Source organism: Canis lupus, chromosome 12, assembly GCF_011100685.1.
Source record: "Canis lupus familiaris isolate Mischka breed German Shepherd chromosome 12, alternate assembly UU_Cfam_GSD_1.0, whole genome shotgun sequence".
NCBI lineage: Eukaryota > Metazoa > Chordata > Mammalia > Carnivora > Canidae > Canis > Canis lupus.
The window spans coordinates 37,122,783-37,139,038 of record NC_049233.1 but is presented as its reverse complement, the minus strand read 5'-3'; the positions used below and the strand labels follow the sequence as shown (position 1 = coordinate 37,139,038).

Sequence of the window (16,256 nt, the reverse complement as noted above, 5' to 3'; positions counted from 1 at the left end):
ATACATTTAGTCCCTAATACACAGATGGCAAGTAGTATGTGAAAGATGTTTAACATAAATCATTAGGGAATTGTAAATTAAAATGAGATACTACTGTACACCTATTAGAATGGAGAAAATCCAAAAAACTAAGAGTAGCACCTGCTGGTGAGGATGTGGAGCAACAGGGACTCATTCACAGCTGGAGAGAATGCAAAATAGTACAGATAGTTTGGCAGCCTCTTACCATACAATCCAGCATTCTTGCTCCTTGTAATTTACTCAAATGGGCTGAAAACTTAGGTTCACACAAAACTTGCACATGGATGTTTATAGTTTTACTCATAATTGCCCAAGCTTGGAAGCAACCAAGATGTGCTTTAGTACATGAATGGATAAATAATCTGTGTTGCATCCAGAAAATGGAATAATGTTCAACGCTAAAAAGAAATGTGCTATCCATCCATGAAAAGACATGGAGTAACCTTAAATGCATATTATTAAGTGAAAGAGGCCAATCTGAAAAGGTTACATGCTGTGTGATTCCAATTATACAACATTCTGGCAAAGGCAGAACTGTGGAGAGAGTAAAAAGATCAGTGGTTGCCAGTGGTTAGGGGAGAGAGGGATGAATAGGTAGAGTACGGAGGACTTTTAAGATAATGAAATAATTCCTGTATAATACAATGATGGAATGTACATCAGGAGTGAATCATATTGTAACCTCTGGCCTTTGGATGCTCAAGTGTCAGGTAGGATCATCAGTTGTAACAAATCTACCACTTAGAGGGGAGATACTGATAATTGGTAAGATTGTATATGTAGAGGGGCAGGAAGTATATGGGAACTCTGTACTTTTCCACTCAATTTTGTTGTGAGCCTAAAACCTCTAAAAAAATAAAAATCTATTTAAAAAATTTCTTATAATGGAAAATAAAGGCTCTCATATTAGCTCTCAGGCCAGGTCTTCTGATGCCAGCTGGTGTATTGCAATTCAGTTCTAACACTGATCACCCTGAAATAGCATCAGATTCTACAGCCATAAAGACATGGTTCCCAACAAGACTGCCACCACTTTAGACACCAGCTGCAAATTAGGTCCCCAGGCTACCCACACTTCTGGTCAACTAGCTCTAAATCCGGGGTTTTCCTAAAGCCCCTTCCCTTCCCTCCACACACAGTCAAGATTGCCTGTCCGATGCCAGTTGCAAGTTTAGAGGTCTCCAGGTCATCTGCACTTCTGACCAATTGGCTATATATCTGAGATTCTTGTGATCCTTCTCAGTTTCAATAATTTGCTAGAATGACTCAAGAAAGTGCTTAGTGCTTACAGTTTTATTGTAACACACATGGAGATCTGGAAGGGTCCTGATCATAGAACTTTGTGCCTTCTCCCTGTAGAATCAGGGCACATCACCTTCCTGGCACATCAGTGGGTCAACCACCCAGGAAGCACCCTTGTGCTTTTGTTTCCAGAGTTTTTTTTTTTTTAATTTTTATTTATTTATGATAGTCACATCAGAGAGAGAGAGAGAGGGGGGGGGGCAGAGGGAGAAGCAGGCTCCATGCACCGGGAGCCCGACACGGGACTCGATCCCGGGTCTCCAGGATCGCGCCCTGGGCCAAAGACAGGCGCCAAACCGCTGCGCCACCCAGGGATCCCGTTTCCAGAGTTTTTATTGACATTTCTTGACATAGGTATGATTGAAATATTGGCCCATTTGTTTGACCTAAATTTCCAGCCTTTCCACTCTTCCCAGAGCCTTGGGCTGGGCTAAAGGCCTAAGTGACATATAGTCTTTCTGGTGACCAGCCCCCATCCTGGGCATTCTCTTTAGCGAAAACTCTAGTGTATGAATCAAGGGGCTTATCAAAAACAAATACACTCTTGTCATTGGGGAAATTCCAAGAGTTTAAGAAGCTCTCTGCCAGGAAATCAGGACAAAGACAAGAAAGATTCTTTATTTTGTAACACCAAGTTTTTAAGAAAATGGTGGCTCTTGAGATACCTACTAGTTTTTGTTTGTTTTTAATTTCAGAATGTACCATGGAAAGCTGAGGTGACTGAAAGGTATTAAAGGTTGGAAGATTTCAGAGCAATAACTGATTTACTGATCTCTGAATCAAGTTGGTATTTTAATTATTTAGACTTGATATAGCTCTTTAAATCTTTATACATCACGCAGTTAGAATTTTATACCTGATTTTATGTATAAATATATTTCTCTTGGTAAAAAGGAAAGAGGAATTTACTTGGAAAGATAAGCCAGTAGAATAGCATAGGACTCCTTTTCAGTTTTTATTACCTTACATTGTCAAAACAGATTACCTTAAAAACAACTTTTTTTTTTCTGGGCTATGGGTTGCTTCATTGGACTCATTTTTTTCTTTAAATAGCAAGTTATTTCACAGTGTATTGTATCACTTTCTCCAAGGAAGTGCTTATTACATTTTTCTCTTACAGATTGATTATACCGGAACAGACCCTTCCAGTCCCTGCAATAAATGTTTGTCTCCAAATGTGACACCTTGTATTTGTACCATTAACTTCACCCTGGAACAGTCATTTGAGGTTTGTATTCCTAATGTGATAAGCCCTGCTTTAAAAAATACTGATATTTTATTACAATTTTTTTCTAGTTATTTCATTTTTGTAGAGAAGTCACTTTAATTTATTGAAGTCCATATCCTTCTGAAGAAGATTGTTTTGGCCTTTGCATTATGCTGTCTGGTAATTAAATACATCTATTTATTTTAATAGTTTAGTATTTTATAAGCTAAAATGTTTTATCTTTTCACTGGAAAATTTTATTACTGTACAAATCAATGTTGTATCATATTTATATCAAATAGTTTTGCCTACTTTTAACACTAAAGTAAGTTTACTTTAGAAAATTTACTAGGTCATTTATTATTTAATTGTATTATTTCTCTATCAGATATGAATTACCGTAAATGTAAACATGTAGTGAAAACTTATTAATCTTTTATGTCTTGATAAGCAGTTAGAACACTGTGTGTGTGTGTGTGTGTATGTTGTCTGTGTGTCTTTTTGCGTTCATCTTTAGCTGTCACTGGAAATTGAGCAGCTCCTAAAGGACATAAAGATTCAGAATAGTCATGACAAGACCAATTTGTGCTTTCCTTTACCTAAAAATTGAGCTTAAAAAATTGTTTTATTCTTCACGAAACAAAACTACTTTATACTTGTGAACTTCTTAGATTTTTCTACACTTAAAATTTTCTTAAAGGCCCTATGGCTTTTGTAGTCCCTGGTAGGTGTTTGCCATCTAGTGGTTGTAGATGCTCTTGTACTGAGATGAAAGAATAATATTGTAAAAAACATGAATATAACTTTGGGAGAAGACAGGAGTTTAATTATTTTACTTTGTTTCAGCAGAAATAACACATAAATTTAAAAAATCATTAAAAATGTCATTCTTTTTCAAGGTGAGGAAGAAAACTGTAAAGGTAGATGCATTAAGTTCTGCTTTTGTAAAAGCAGGCAGAATTGAGATAAAACAGACTTGTAATTATTAGAAGCTTCAGTAGTTTCATTCTCCATCCAAAAACACCTATTTCAGAACTTCTCTTCCTGAAAGGCGTATTCTTTTGTGGGCTCTGCGTTCCTTCACAAGACCAAACTTTGGATTAGACTAACAGCCCTTTCAGAGTTTTTTGTCTCTATTTATTGACGGGATTTCTTTTAAAGTTTATAAGTTAAATTTACTGTACTGCTTCTTAATTGAGATGATACTCTTTTTTTTAGCATATTCTTTGTTTCTGTGATATCTTGATACCAAAACTAGTTTTTATATAAACATTTTCTTTATATGGAATAGGAACGTTTGCATAGTTTGACATTTGAAAATCAAATTTTATTCATTCATTCATTCATTTATTTTAAAGATTTGCATTATGCTGCAAATTTATTTATTTACTCATGAGAGATACAGAGAGGGAGGCAGAGACATAGGCAGAGGGAGAATCAGGCTTCCTGCAGGGAGCCCAATGCAGGACTTGATCCTGAATCCTAGGATCTTGCTTTGAGCCAAAGGCAGATGCTCAACCACTGAGCCACCCAGGCATCCCTGAAAATCAAATTTTAAATAAATAATTGTGTATGTGAAAATACCAAATTAAATAAAGCCTACTTAAAATGTTACTGAATTTTTTTTATTGAGTATTGATGATTGTAGACTATAGAGGTAGCTACCAGAAAGGAGAAAATAGATTAATGTTTTTGCTACCTCTTAAACTCTAAGTCATACAAGATGGGTTTGTGGTGTCTTCTAAATAATTATAATGTATATAGGTTACTCTTCTTTCCCAAGTTATTCCACATTGGCTCCTTCAACTATGTTAAAATATTTTTCTTAATTGTTCTATATTGACTCATCTTACTTTACTAATTATTAACTCATTAACTACTAATATAGTATCTGTTGAGAAATTTATTGTCTCAATTCAAGTTCAGAATTTACTTGGGCAATAAATGAAAATTTGACTATTATCTTATTGAAAAATTGACTGGGTGGAGACCAATCTGAATGGAGAACATCTGAAGTTGAAAATAGATCAAAATAGGGTAATAGATACCTTGAGGGTTTTTTTTTTTTTTTCATGAAGATAGTACTTCTTTGAAGTTTTTAAGGATATTTTCTAAGTTTATTCTTAGACTTTTGTAACATACCTTCTTAAACCTTATTTGCAATTTGTACTGTTTGAGATTGTTAAGGATTGGTAGGATTCACTCCAGTATTTGTTTTAAGTTAACATAGCTTTTGTGTATGCATAAAACAAGTTCATACTTAATAGTTTCATATGAAAATTGTTTCCCTTCTCTTTCTCTAGGGCAATGTGTTTATGTATTATGGACTGTCTAATTTCTATCAAAACCATCGTCGTTATGTGAAGTCTCGAGATGATAGTCAGCTAAATGGAGATTCTGGTGCTTTACTTGTAAGTAAAATGGTGGGAATATGAAAATGTGGTAGATATAAATAATATATGGTAATAGTTTAGTTAGAAATGTTAAATTTAGGGTTGCCTGGGTGGTCAGTCAGTTAAGCATCTGCTTTGGCTGCTTTTGATCTCAGGATCCTGAGATCAAGCCCTGCATCGGGCTCCCTGCTCAGTGGGAGTCTGCTTCTCCCTCTGTTTCTCCCCCACCAGCTTGTGTGCTCCTCTCTCTCTCTCTCTCTCTCTCTCTCTTCTCTCAAACAAATAAAGTCTTAAAAAATAGACAAAAAGAAATGTTAAATTTAATAATGTTAGGATGAAATTAAAGTGTTACTTGTCATCTATAGTTTATTTAATGAGGATTTTTGGTTAAATTCCCCCCCTGGAATTCGCACAGATGAATGATTTCTTCCAGTCAGAGGATACATTACTATTACTACCTGCTTTTTTTTTTTTTTTAAGATTTTATTTATTTATTTGAGAGAGAAGAGAGAGCATCAGCAGGGGAGAGGGGCAGAGGGAAAAGCAGACTCCTTACTGAGTAGGGGCCCCAACTCAGGGCTCTATCTCAGGACCCTGAGATCACAACCTGAGCTGAAGGCAGACGTTTAACCAACTGAACCACCCAGGTGCCCTACTATCTGCTTCTTTCTTATAGTGCCGTTAGATTTTTGCTTTATTAATCTGTAATCGGATTTTGATGAGTCTAGCATCCTGGATATATAATTGGTCTGTTTGGATTTGTTCATTATTATACCAGGTAGGAATATGTAAATAAACTACTTTTAATTTCTGAGGTTGTGTTTTAGAATTGAACATGCTGTCTATTTTTTAACTTGTGGGAAGCCTAAGTATAAAGTTCAAAGGATTGGTTACTGAAAAATCGTTTGAAGAACTTTTTGAAAATACAGATTCCAGACTTCTTTTTTTTTTTTTTTTTTTTAAGATTTATTTATTTATTTATTCAGAGAGAGAGAGAGAGGCAGAGACACAGGCAGAGGGAGAAGCAGGCTCCACACAGGAAGCCCGATGCAGGACTTAATCCTGGGTCTCCAGGACCACATTCCAGGCTGCAGGCGGCGCTAAACCGCTGTGCCACCGGGGCTGCCCAGATTCCAGACTTCTAAGTGTAAAAAATTCATGTCTGTCTGCAGGGATGGAGCTCTAAAATACCTATTTTAAACAAGCTCCCCTTCTGATGCCCAGCTGGATTTGGGATAGAGGATCTTAGTTTCCTGACTATTATTCAGCTTTTCATAGTAGTGGTTGATGGTCTTTTATGTTACTGCTGCCAGTGCCACAAACCTTCAGAGTCGGAGCTATTTAGAATTTCTTAGAAACAATGAATCTCTTATAATGCCATTTAAGACTATATTGTGACCAGAATGCTCCTGGTAAGCATATATCTGCTCTAGGTTGTCCCTACTTATTTTATTGCTAGTTCCTAATGTTTGGGATCTTAGGAAATTAATAAGTCTATTTTTAATCTGGTTAGATCTGCAGTATTTTGCAGTTCATGTGGGGACTCAAATCCAGAGAAGGTGCTGTCCTGTGAGACACATAGAATTCTTAGACCTTTATCAACTTGTTTATTGGGATTATAGATGCGGCATGTTCAGAGACCTGGAAAATGGTAGTTGATTTACAATTCTTTTATTTAGATATATCCTCTCTTTGCTAAAGGCAAAAGAAGCAGAGATTGATTCTTTTCTTACAGGCTGTAGGCAGAGCTTTTAGCCTAAACTAGGAATTGATGATTTTGTTTCCATAGAGGCCAGACAGGAAATATCATCTTCAGTTTTGCAGGTCATATGGTCTCTGACACAGCTACTCCCCTCTACCACTGTAGAATGAAAGTAGCCCATAGACAGTACTTATGAGTGGGTGTAGTGTAACTATGTTCCAATAAAATTTTATTTATAAAAACAGGTGGTGGGCTGGATTTGGCCTGTAGTATGTCATTTATTGATCCCTGAGCTAGATCAAAATAGATGATTTTAAGACCAGGTGGCTTTCAGAAATTTTAAAGATTTTAAGAATGGACAGATTTAAGTCCAAATTACTTAAAACATTGTGTGTAAGATCCTTCACAATCTACTATCAAAGTTACTTAGTACATCGGTAGAAGTAGAGCCTCCAATCTACTTTAAATTGAAGATTCCTTTTATTACATCACAACTGGATTGACAATAGAATGCTTAATTTTTCTTGGGTAGAAAACTCTGTGGTATGATTTTTGTGTGTTGATATGAAAATAAAACAGTCAATTCGATATATGCCTATATGACAAAATATTTGCAAGGAAGGATTACATAAAAAGGTAATACAGTAACATTAAATAATTTGAGTATTTAAATGTGTTGTTATTCATAGTCTTTGCAATACAGACTTAATCTGTATGCATTGTAAGTGAGGTACATGTGGGGATTGAATTTTTAATCAGTGATTATGGCTGGCTTGTAGTTATCCCAGAGGCTCATATAATAATTTGTCTCTTCTTTTCCTTCTAAATATCAGAATCCCAGTAAGGAATGTGAGCCTTATCGAAGAAATGAAGACAAACCAATTGCTCCTTGTGGAGCTATTGCCAACAGCATGTTTAATGGTATGATATAGATACTAAACAAAAACATGGATTATAAACACATAAATAGGAAAATTTGTATAATTTATTGATTCTAATTTGATGTCTAGTAAACATGAATGAAATTGAGAAATTGAGCAACTTTATTTATTTTATTTTTAAAGATTTATTGGGGATGCCTGGGTGGCTCAGTGGTTGAACATCTGCCTTTGGCTCAGGTTGTGATCCCAGAGTCCAGGGATTGAGTCCCAGTTGGGCTCCCTGCAGGGACCCTGCTTCTTCCTCTGCCTATGTTTCTGCCTCTGTGTATCTCTCATGAATAAATAAATAAAATCTTTTAAAAAGTTGTATTTATTTGAGAAGAGAGTGCACACATGTGCATATGCAAGTAGAGGGAGGGATAGATGGAGAGAATCTTCAAGCAGACTCCCCGCTAAGCACAGAGCTCCACTCTGGGCTCAGTCTGATAATCTGAGCCAAAACCAAGAGTCAGACACTTAACCAGCTGAGCCACCCAGGTGCCCCAAGCAGTTTTAAAATAAATATATCAATTAGTTATTTAATGGGATGTTATAATGTTTTGTGACATTTTTAGAGATTTTTTTTTAAATTTTATTCATTTATTTGAGAGACAGCCAGAGAGTCAGAAAGAGCATGAGTAGGGGTGAGGGGCAGAGAGAAAGGGAGGGGGGCAAGCAGACTCCCCACTGAATGGGGAGCCCAACATGGGGCTTGATCCCAGGACCCTGAGATCATGACCTGAGCCAAAGTCAAATACTTAGCCAAGCCAACTGAGCCACCCAGTCGCCCCGAGAATTATATTTTAAGAATGAATCTCTCTCTGGGAGGAAAGAAGCAGAGACATTGTGCTAGCCTTCATATTTCATATATGATAAAATAAAAGTCAGACTGCGTTTTTCACAAATTCTGAATATTTATCCCAATACAAAGGAGCTATATATTTGGTCATTTAGACCAGCACTGTCTGATATTAATATAATGTAAACTATCAGTATGAGACGGTTAAAATTTTCAAATAGTCACATTAAAAATAATAAATAGGGCAGCCCCGGTGGCACAGCAGTTTAGCGCCGCCTGCAGCCTGGGGTGTGATCCTGGAGACCCTGGATCAAGTCCCACGTCAGGCTCCCTGCATGGAGCCTGCTTCTCTCTCTGCCTGTGTCTCTGCCTCTCTCTTTCCCTCTATGGATAAATAAATAAAATTTTAAGAAAAAAAAAATTAAAAATGTTTTAAAAAATAAATAAAAACAATAAATAGAAACAAGTGAAATTAATATTTTATTGAACCCAATATGCCCCAGATATTACCTTTTTAGCATATAAATGATATTCATTGTATAAGATTTATGAATGAAATATTTTATATCCTGTTTTTTTGTACTGAGTTTTTTATTTCTGAAATATATACTTACAAAACATACTCATTTGGACCAGCCATAATTTCAGTGGCTCTATAGCTATGTAGCTAATGCCTACAGTAGCTATATTGGACGTACAGATAGAGAAGTGGATAAGCCAGAAACTATTCAGGAATGTGTTTAGAGGATAGGAGGAGAAGCGGGTTTATTCTGCAAATTATTTTATTTGGGTTAATATTAAAACATTTGACCTTATTATGTATCAGCTAGCCATACATGAGAAGTGACCTCTAACTATATTGAGCAAAGAGAATTCCACCTAGGATTACAAAGTTATCACATATAAGTAAATCAAGACCAAATGTATGCCTGCCTACTCTGTTATAACCACTTTTGGGAGCAGATACCAAATCCTCATTTCTCATAGAATATAGTAGATGCTATTTAACAATACCTTCTTTTTTCTGTTTAGATACATTAGAATTGTTTCTTGTTGGCAATGAATCTTATCCTACACCTATTCCTTTGAAAAAGAAAGGTATTGCTTGGTGGACTGATAAAAATGTAAAATTCAGAAATCCCCCTGGAGACCAAAGTCTAGAAGAACGATTCAAAGGTAAAATTTACTAATATTTCTTTAAAAAATGATAGAGACTAGGAGTTTTAATGAAGTACCTAAAATTTTCTATCTTTAGAATCTTAAAAATGTTTATGCTTTTGTTTTACGAAAACAGCAACTTTTCTTAACTTCATATTAAGTTAGGCAAAATATGTTCTAATGTACTGAAATTCTAAAGAAAATGTAGATGTACTTTTAATTTTGAATTTTTCCAGTATTTTCTCTTAAGCATTTCAGGCATTGTATTTTAAACCTGCAGCCAACCTTCTTTTAAATAGGCCCAATTTTTTATTATACTTATAAGTTAAAATTTAGTTTGATTCTGTGCCTCCTTAAATTCACAATGTAATGTTTTTTACCATTATATCTTTGCATTAAATCATCTGCTTTTTGGCATATATGCAATAGCATACTTTTAGTATTTTCTTAATGAGGATGGCCATCAAATCTTTGTAGTTATTTGTTGTTAGATGAGAAATGGATTCGTCTCTAGATTTTAAGACTTTCTTAGCATTTGTACCTTTGAAAATAGGAAAAATACTCAGATTGTGTATTCTGTATCTTTGAGTGTGAATTTTAAGTGTAACTCTTAATTGAATATTTTGTCCCCTCCTTTTACCCTTCTTTTTTAAGGTACAACAAATCCAGTAAACTGGGTTAAGCCAGTGTACATGCTGGATTCTGAACCAGATAATAATGGGTTCATAAATGAGGATTTTATTGTTTGGATGCGTACTGCAGCATTACCTACTTTTCGTAAGTTATATCGTCTTATAGAGCGGAAAAGTGATTTACATCCAACATTACCAGCTGGACGATACTATTTGAATATCACATACAGTATCCTTTTTTGGCCCTGTGCACAGATTCATAGACTTTGAAAGGAGTGTGGTTCACCCTTATCTCAGTTATGTGATATGCTACTCTGTTTTAGTTTTGATCTCTGCATTTTTATAAGAGAATGTGTGTATATGTGAGAAAGTATTTTTCCATTTTTATCTTCTGGAAGTCTTAAATTTTGATATATTTTATACTAGGATTCAAGCATATTATTTGGTAGAATTATTTAAGATGTTGGTGCTAGGTATATTAAGAAGCTAAATATTTCTACAGTGGAGATTGTAATTGAGTTTAATTCAAAGGCCAGGGCAGCCTGAGTGGCTCAGTGGCTTAGTGCCACCTTCAGCCCAGGGCGTGATCCTGGAGGCTGGGGATCGAGTCCCACATCGGGCTCCCTGCATGGAGCCTGCTTCTCCCTCTGCCTGTGTCTCTGCCTCTCTCTCTCTCTCTCTCTCTCTCTCTCTCTCTCTCTGTGACTCTCATGAATAAATAAATAAAATCTTAAAAAATAATAATAATAATTCAAAGGCCAATGAGCATAACTCATGCTAAATAGGCATTGGTAGTACTGGGCTATTTTAATATATATTTTTAGATATTAAAAATCAGTGGAAAAAAAAATCAGTGGATATTAGTTCACATCAATATAATGGTTTCACTCATAGTACCAAAACATTTTATCATTAGCTATATTATTCCACATTAACAATTCAGGTATACTCTTAAGTGCTGATAACTATCATTTATTTCATTCTAATTGTATGTCAACATTATACTAAGTACTGTCCATTCATTGTTTTATTTAGTTAAAGCATTATGAGATGGGTATCATTTCCATGTCATAGACAATAAACAGGCACATAGAGCATTTAAGTAACTTTCCCAAGGTTGTTCAGGTAATAAATAGAAGAGTTGGGATTTATAATCAAGGTATTGACTTGAAAGGCCATGACTTTACCATCAGCCACTACTACAGGCTGCATCCCTAGCTAGTTCACTCAAGTAGTCAGACCAAGCCATATTGGCCTGGATACAAAGTCTTCCTTAGCTGGAAATATTGGGCACTACCTTTTATTCTAAAAAAAAGTCCTTATATTTTTTAATCTGTAGCCCATTGCTTACATATATCATGAATGAAAATTTTCTCAAATGTTTGCTAATGATCTTTGCAGTTTTGAGTTTTCATAATCCAAATTAGCCATAAGTGTATAGTTTCAGTTTAATAATGCATTAATTAATGACCTAATTTCAAGAGAAATATCTTTTTGGATCCTTAGTCTCTTGATTTTGCATCTGAGTATGCAACTGAATATGACCTGATAGTGACAGGGTAAAAGTAGCCAAGTTTTAGAAACTAGGCCCACATGGGAGCAATTTTGGACAGACAGACCCAGTTGAGGTGCTGTTAGAAAGAACATTATCCTAAGACTATTGCCAAAGTAGAAAGCAACTCTGTCACAATATCCAGGAGATCTAGTAAGATATAAGAACATAGACAAGCCTGTAGCCTAGAGCATAATAAAGGAAAGTTTTTGGAGTACTCAGCACTTTGTCTTAGTTGACAGAGTATTTGCATCCTAGGCATTGTGAAGAAAACTGTGAGGAGGAATGTAGGCTCTTAAAGATTGTCAAGACGGAAATTTGGGTCTGTAAAGTATTAAGGGTAATTACAAAAATTACGTATAAGGTTGGAACCTAGATATTAGATATTAGAATTAAGACAGAAGCCCATTTTGGGGGGTTGGAATACAGAGAAAGGCTAGACGGGTAATTTGATATTTTGTCCCCCCAGAGTGTTTTTATTAGTTGGAAATCTTACTGCAGTCATTCCTGCTTCAGGTTAGGATTGATTTGAGAGACCTTTGGAATAATAGGGTCCATCTGTAGGGATGGAAAATTGCAGAAGCTAGAGAAACAGATGGGGCCTAAATTTGATTCAAAAGATGCTTTGGAAAAGGTTGCAAACCTTTCACGTAGGGATTTAGTTCTATCTTCTCTGCCCCAATTCTCCCCAAAATCTTAGAATTGGTTCATGTAAATAGTTTATTCAGTATACTAATATTCCATTGATTAAGTCTCTAATAGACCACCCTTCACTTCTATTCTGTTTCAGCCATCAACTCTGTGTCACACCATGAGTTTTATCATTGCTCCAAATTAGCAAGTTAAAACTTCAGTATCATACCCTTTGACCTTGTGCTCAGAATCCTCTCATATTCTCATAATTACTCTTTGTTCATGTTCTTTGAGCTCACAGAGACCTTCCAATCTCTTCATTCTTCCTTTTTCTTCTGGTCCGTCGATCTCCTCTTTCTCTATGGGTTTTATTGCTGTTCATCTGAAATATTTGTTTCACATTGCATTTCTTTGTGGCCTTTTGCCCCTTCTATGTAATGAGAGTACAAGTACCTGAGAAACCATATAACCCTTAATTTAAATTTGGCTGCTTTAGCTTGTAAACTATTATTGGTTTTTACTACTAACGTTTAATTTGCTAAATCAGTGCTTCAAGGTAATTATATATTTTGTGACTCAGAAAATGTAAGGTGCCTGTGTATCATAGAATTATACCAATGAATTATAAGCAATTAAATGCCTAATTTTTAAGTTATATTTTAAAAATCAAGTACCTAGACATAGAAAAGTCTTCCTATACACTCTTCAGATTACCCCGTACATTCTTTTGATGGACGAAAACGGATGATCTTAAGCACTATTTCATGGATGGGAGGAAAAAATCCATTTTTGGGGATTGCTTACATCGCTATTGGATCCATCTCCTTCCTTCTCGGAGTTGTACTGCTAGTAATTAATCATAAATATAGAAACAGTAGTAATACTGCTGACATTACTATTTAATTTTATATTCTGAAAACAAATTTACTGCATGTGCATCAAGGCCAGTCCTATTCAACTTAGCTTTCGAATGCTGATGTCTGGTTAGTATGTCATTTTTGAAGTTGGCACATAACTTTTTTTTTTTTTTTAAAGCAGTTTTTGTCCTTTGCTTCTTCTTTATGGATGTCTTATGGAAATATATGACGGGTATGAAACAAATTAACTATATTGATCATATCAACACTGTAACTTCTGAAATGGCATTCTAATGTTTGCTTTTTGTTGGGTCAGGCCATATGATGCATAGAGCCTCTTTCATGTGAAATGCATCTATTGCTTAAATGTTTATGCTGTGCTGATAATATTATATTGACATATGATGCTGTATACGTGTGCCTATTGTGTGAAGAAAGGGATTACAAGATGTATGAATATAATGACTTTCTAACCTTGCAGGATTTAGAGTTACAAAACGATGAAGAAAGACCAAATTTAAATAAAACACTTCATCATTTTCATGTGTCGTGTGTAAAGGCTTAAAGTACCATCTTTTTGGAGGTGGTTCATGTATTCAATTTATTCAGTACAGTTCTTTGACAAGTTTAGCTTTATTTTCAAAGGACAAGAAAATGCTTACCTTGTCTAGCATAGTAATTAATGGTCATGTCTGAAGAGGTCAGATGGGCCTCAGGTGGGAAAATTTAAAATTCTTTTTCCATTTGGTTGAGATGTTGCAGTCAGGAACCCCAACTCACTTGATATGTTTTTACATGTGATCATTTCCCTTGAAGCTTACACTTCCTAAGGGATACAGAAATATAGGTGAGATGGGAAAACTCCTTGGCAGACCTTCATCTTCTGCCTCAACTATAAACCAGATATAAATGTTGAAAGGAGACTGTTTTCATTCTTGTGGTATTTAGCATTCAGAAATTTGCTTCAGCATTGGAAATACCTCAAGCTGTTTTTATTTTGCAGGTAAGTTTTGATTTAAGTACTAATGTTACATTGCAGAAATTTTAGAAAATAGTAACCTTCATTTCTTCTATATTTCATTCAATTTTTGTATATAGGTCAAATGTGGATGTGTATGCACATTCTCTTTAGTTAAGGTACCAATTATTTTGGTTGTTGTTTCCTAAAACATACTTTAAAAATAAATTCTTTAAATTTTCTAATTAAATTCTGGAGATTTTACAGTACGCACATGATAAATTATAATATATATGGTTGAAGTTATTTTATTTTCTATTAACTGGAATTATTTTAATATTCCTTATTGAATAAATGCTGTAATTTGTTTGCTATGGAACTTATTTTGAATGTAAACCTATTTTTTCACATGCATGAAAATGTATGTCTTAATCAGAGATGACTTAATTGCATTGAAATTGCTTTTTTTTTTTTTTAACTAAAGTGACTCGTATGTTTGTAAAGAAGAATGGCTGTTTATTCAGTTTGTAATGATTTCCTTCAGTTATATTGTAAATCAAAAGGTCTGGGTAATGTATCAATTTTGATTAATATATGTTTTTTTAAAAAAAACAAAAAATAATGTAATGATTAATAGAAATGTGCCATGCTTCATAAGTTTTGTATAACATGAAATTCAGTTAAAAGAACTTGTAGTTCATAATGACTTTTAACTGGTAGAGTATTATTGCATGAGGTACTTTCTGTATGATTATTCTGAAATTGCTGAGTGCATAGAGTATTCTTTGTCTAAAAATATCCTTTGTTTTGTTAGTCCTTCAGAATGTCATTTATTCTGATATTTGACCCTCCTGCGTATAGCATTTTATTTTCTGGGATACGTCATTAGGGGAAAAGGTTTTTGCCAGTCTTCCCAGATCGAGTTTATGTAAAGAAGGACTGCCATCCTGCATCTCTTTTTCTAATTAGGGGACCAAAGGTGCCGCTAAAGAAAAGTTGAAGATCTTTCCAGCACTTTCTCATCTGTGGTGAAGACAGAATCTTAAAATATATTTGGAGTTTTATCTATCTTACAAGTTCATTGATGGCCCAATTTCCTTCCAGTTCCCTGCCATTTGAGCTCTGAGGGATTCCTGTTACTAATTAAGAATGTGGAACATTCATAAGGCCTCTGAAGCATGGTGGGGGGGGGGGGGGCATTTGTTTCTTAGGGGTTTTATGCTTATCTTTTGGAAATATTGATGTCATATTCAACTTTCAGAGAATCATACTGCGTTTTATTGCATTTAGGTTAAGTAGAAGGCATTGAAGAATGCATTGACTTTCAGGAAGTATTTTGATATATGAAGTTTTCCAATTGAAGGAATTATTTAATAAGTAAAAGCTAAGAAATTTCATTAAAATCATAAGGCAGTTAAAAATAAAATGGGAAAAATAACTGTACTAATGGAGAATTACTCAACCAAGAGGAGAGTCAAGTGAATATTTTTTGTTTATTGGTTAGTAACAGTATTTGTAATCCTGAATATATTCAAAGATAATGTTCTGTTAGTATGTTCTGTATTAATAAAAATGAACAAAATTAATCTTGCTATGTTTAAGTGTCTTGCTAAAGTAATAATGCCCCAGTGTCTTTGCTAATGTTGAGCACTAAATTTTAGCTCAAGGTCAGTAAGTCCTGAGTTTTAACATTTTCATGCCAGATTTGAAAGCTTTTATGTGTATATTTTAATCACTTGATCAGCATTAACTGCAAGATCTGTCTATTTTACTGGGAAACATCTCTTCTTACCAGGAGGTGCTCAGATTGTCACCTGAATTATAGCCAGATAGGCTAAATTTGGTATTAGACCAAGGACAAATCTAGTAAATAGAAAGGGAAGAACTGGTAGAGAAGCAAGGATAATGAAAATATTGAAGAGGGTGGGGCATACAGGAAATGAAAAGCCAGGCCCGGAAAGAACCGCTGACCTAGGGTTAGTCAATACTGTTACCTTGCTCACTTCCTGTCTTCATGGAAACACTGCCTCTTAGATTTGTTGTATGGTCCTTTGTTGTTTAGGATGAAAAGTTTTGTTCTTTGTGAACAGGGTTATTTTGAAGGGAGGGTGGAGGGAGTGAG

General features: G+C 34.9%; 1 protein-coding gene across 1 annotated transcript in view; it reads left to right on the top strand.

The window, feature by feature from the left end:
* Positions 1 to 15,720, top strand: part of TMEM30A (transmembrane protein 30A) — a 36,314-nt gene extending 20,594 nt beyond the window's left edge. Inside the window, 6 exon segments of the mRNA XM_038554544.1 lie at positions 2,444 to 2,551; positions 4,834 to 4,941; positions 7,459 to 7,546; positions 9,377 to 9,520; positions 10,157 to 10,363; positions 13,029 to 15,720. Coding sequence (XP_038410472.1) covers positions 2,444 to 2,551; positions 4,834 to 4,941; positions 7,459 to 7,546; positions 9,377 to 9,520; positions 10,157 to 10,363; positions 13,029 to 13,222 — 849 coding nt within the window. The 3' untranslated portion in view covers positions 13,223 to 15,720.
* Positions 15,721 to 16,256: the final 536 nt, after the last annotated feature.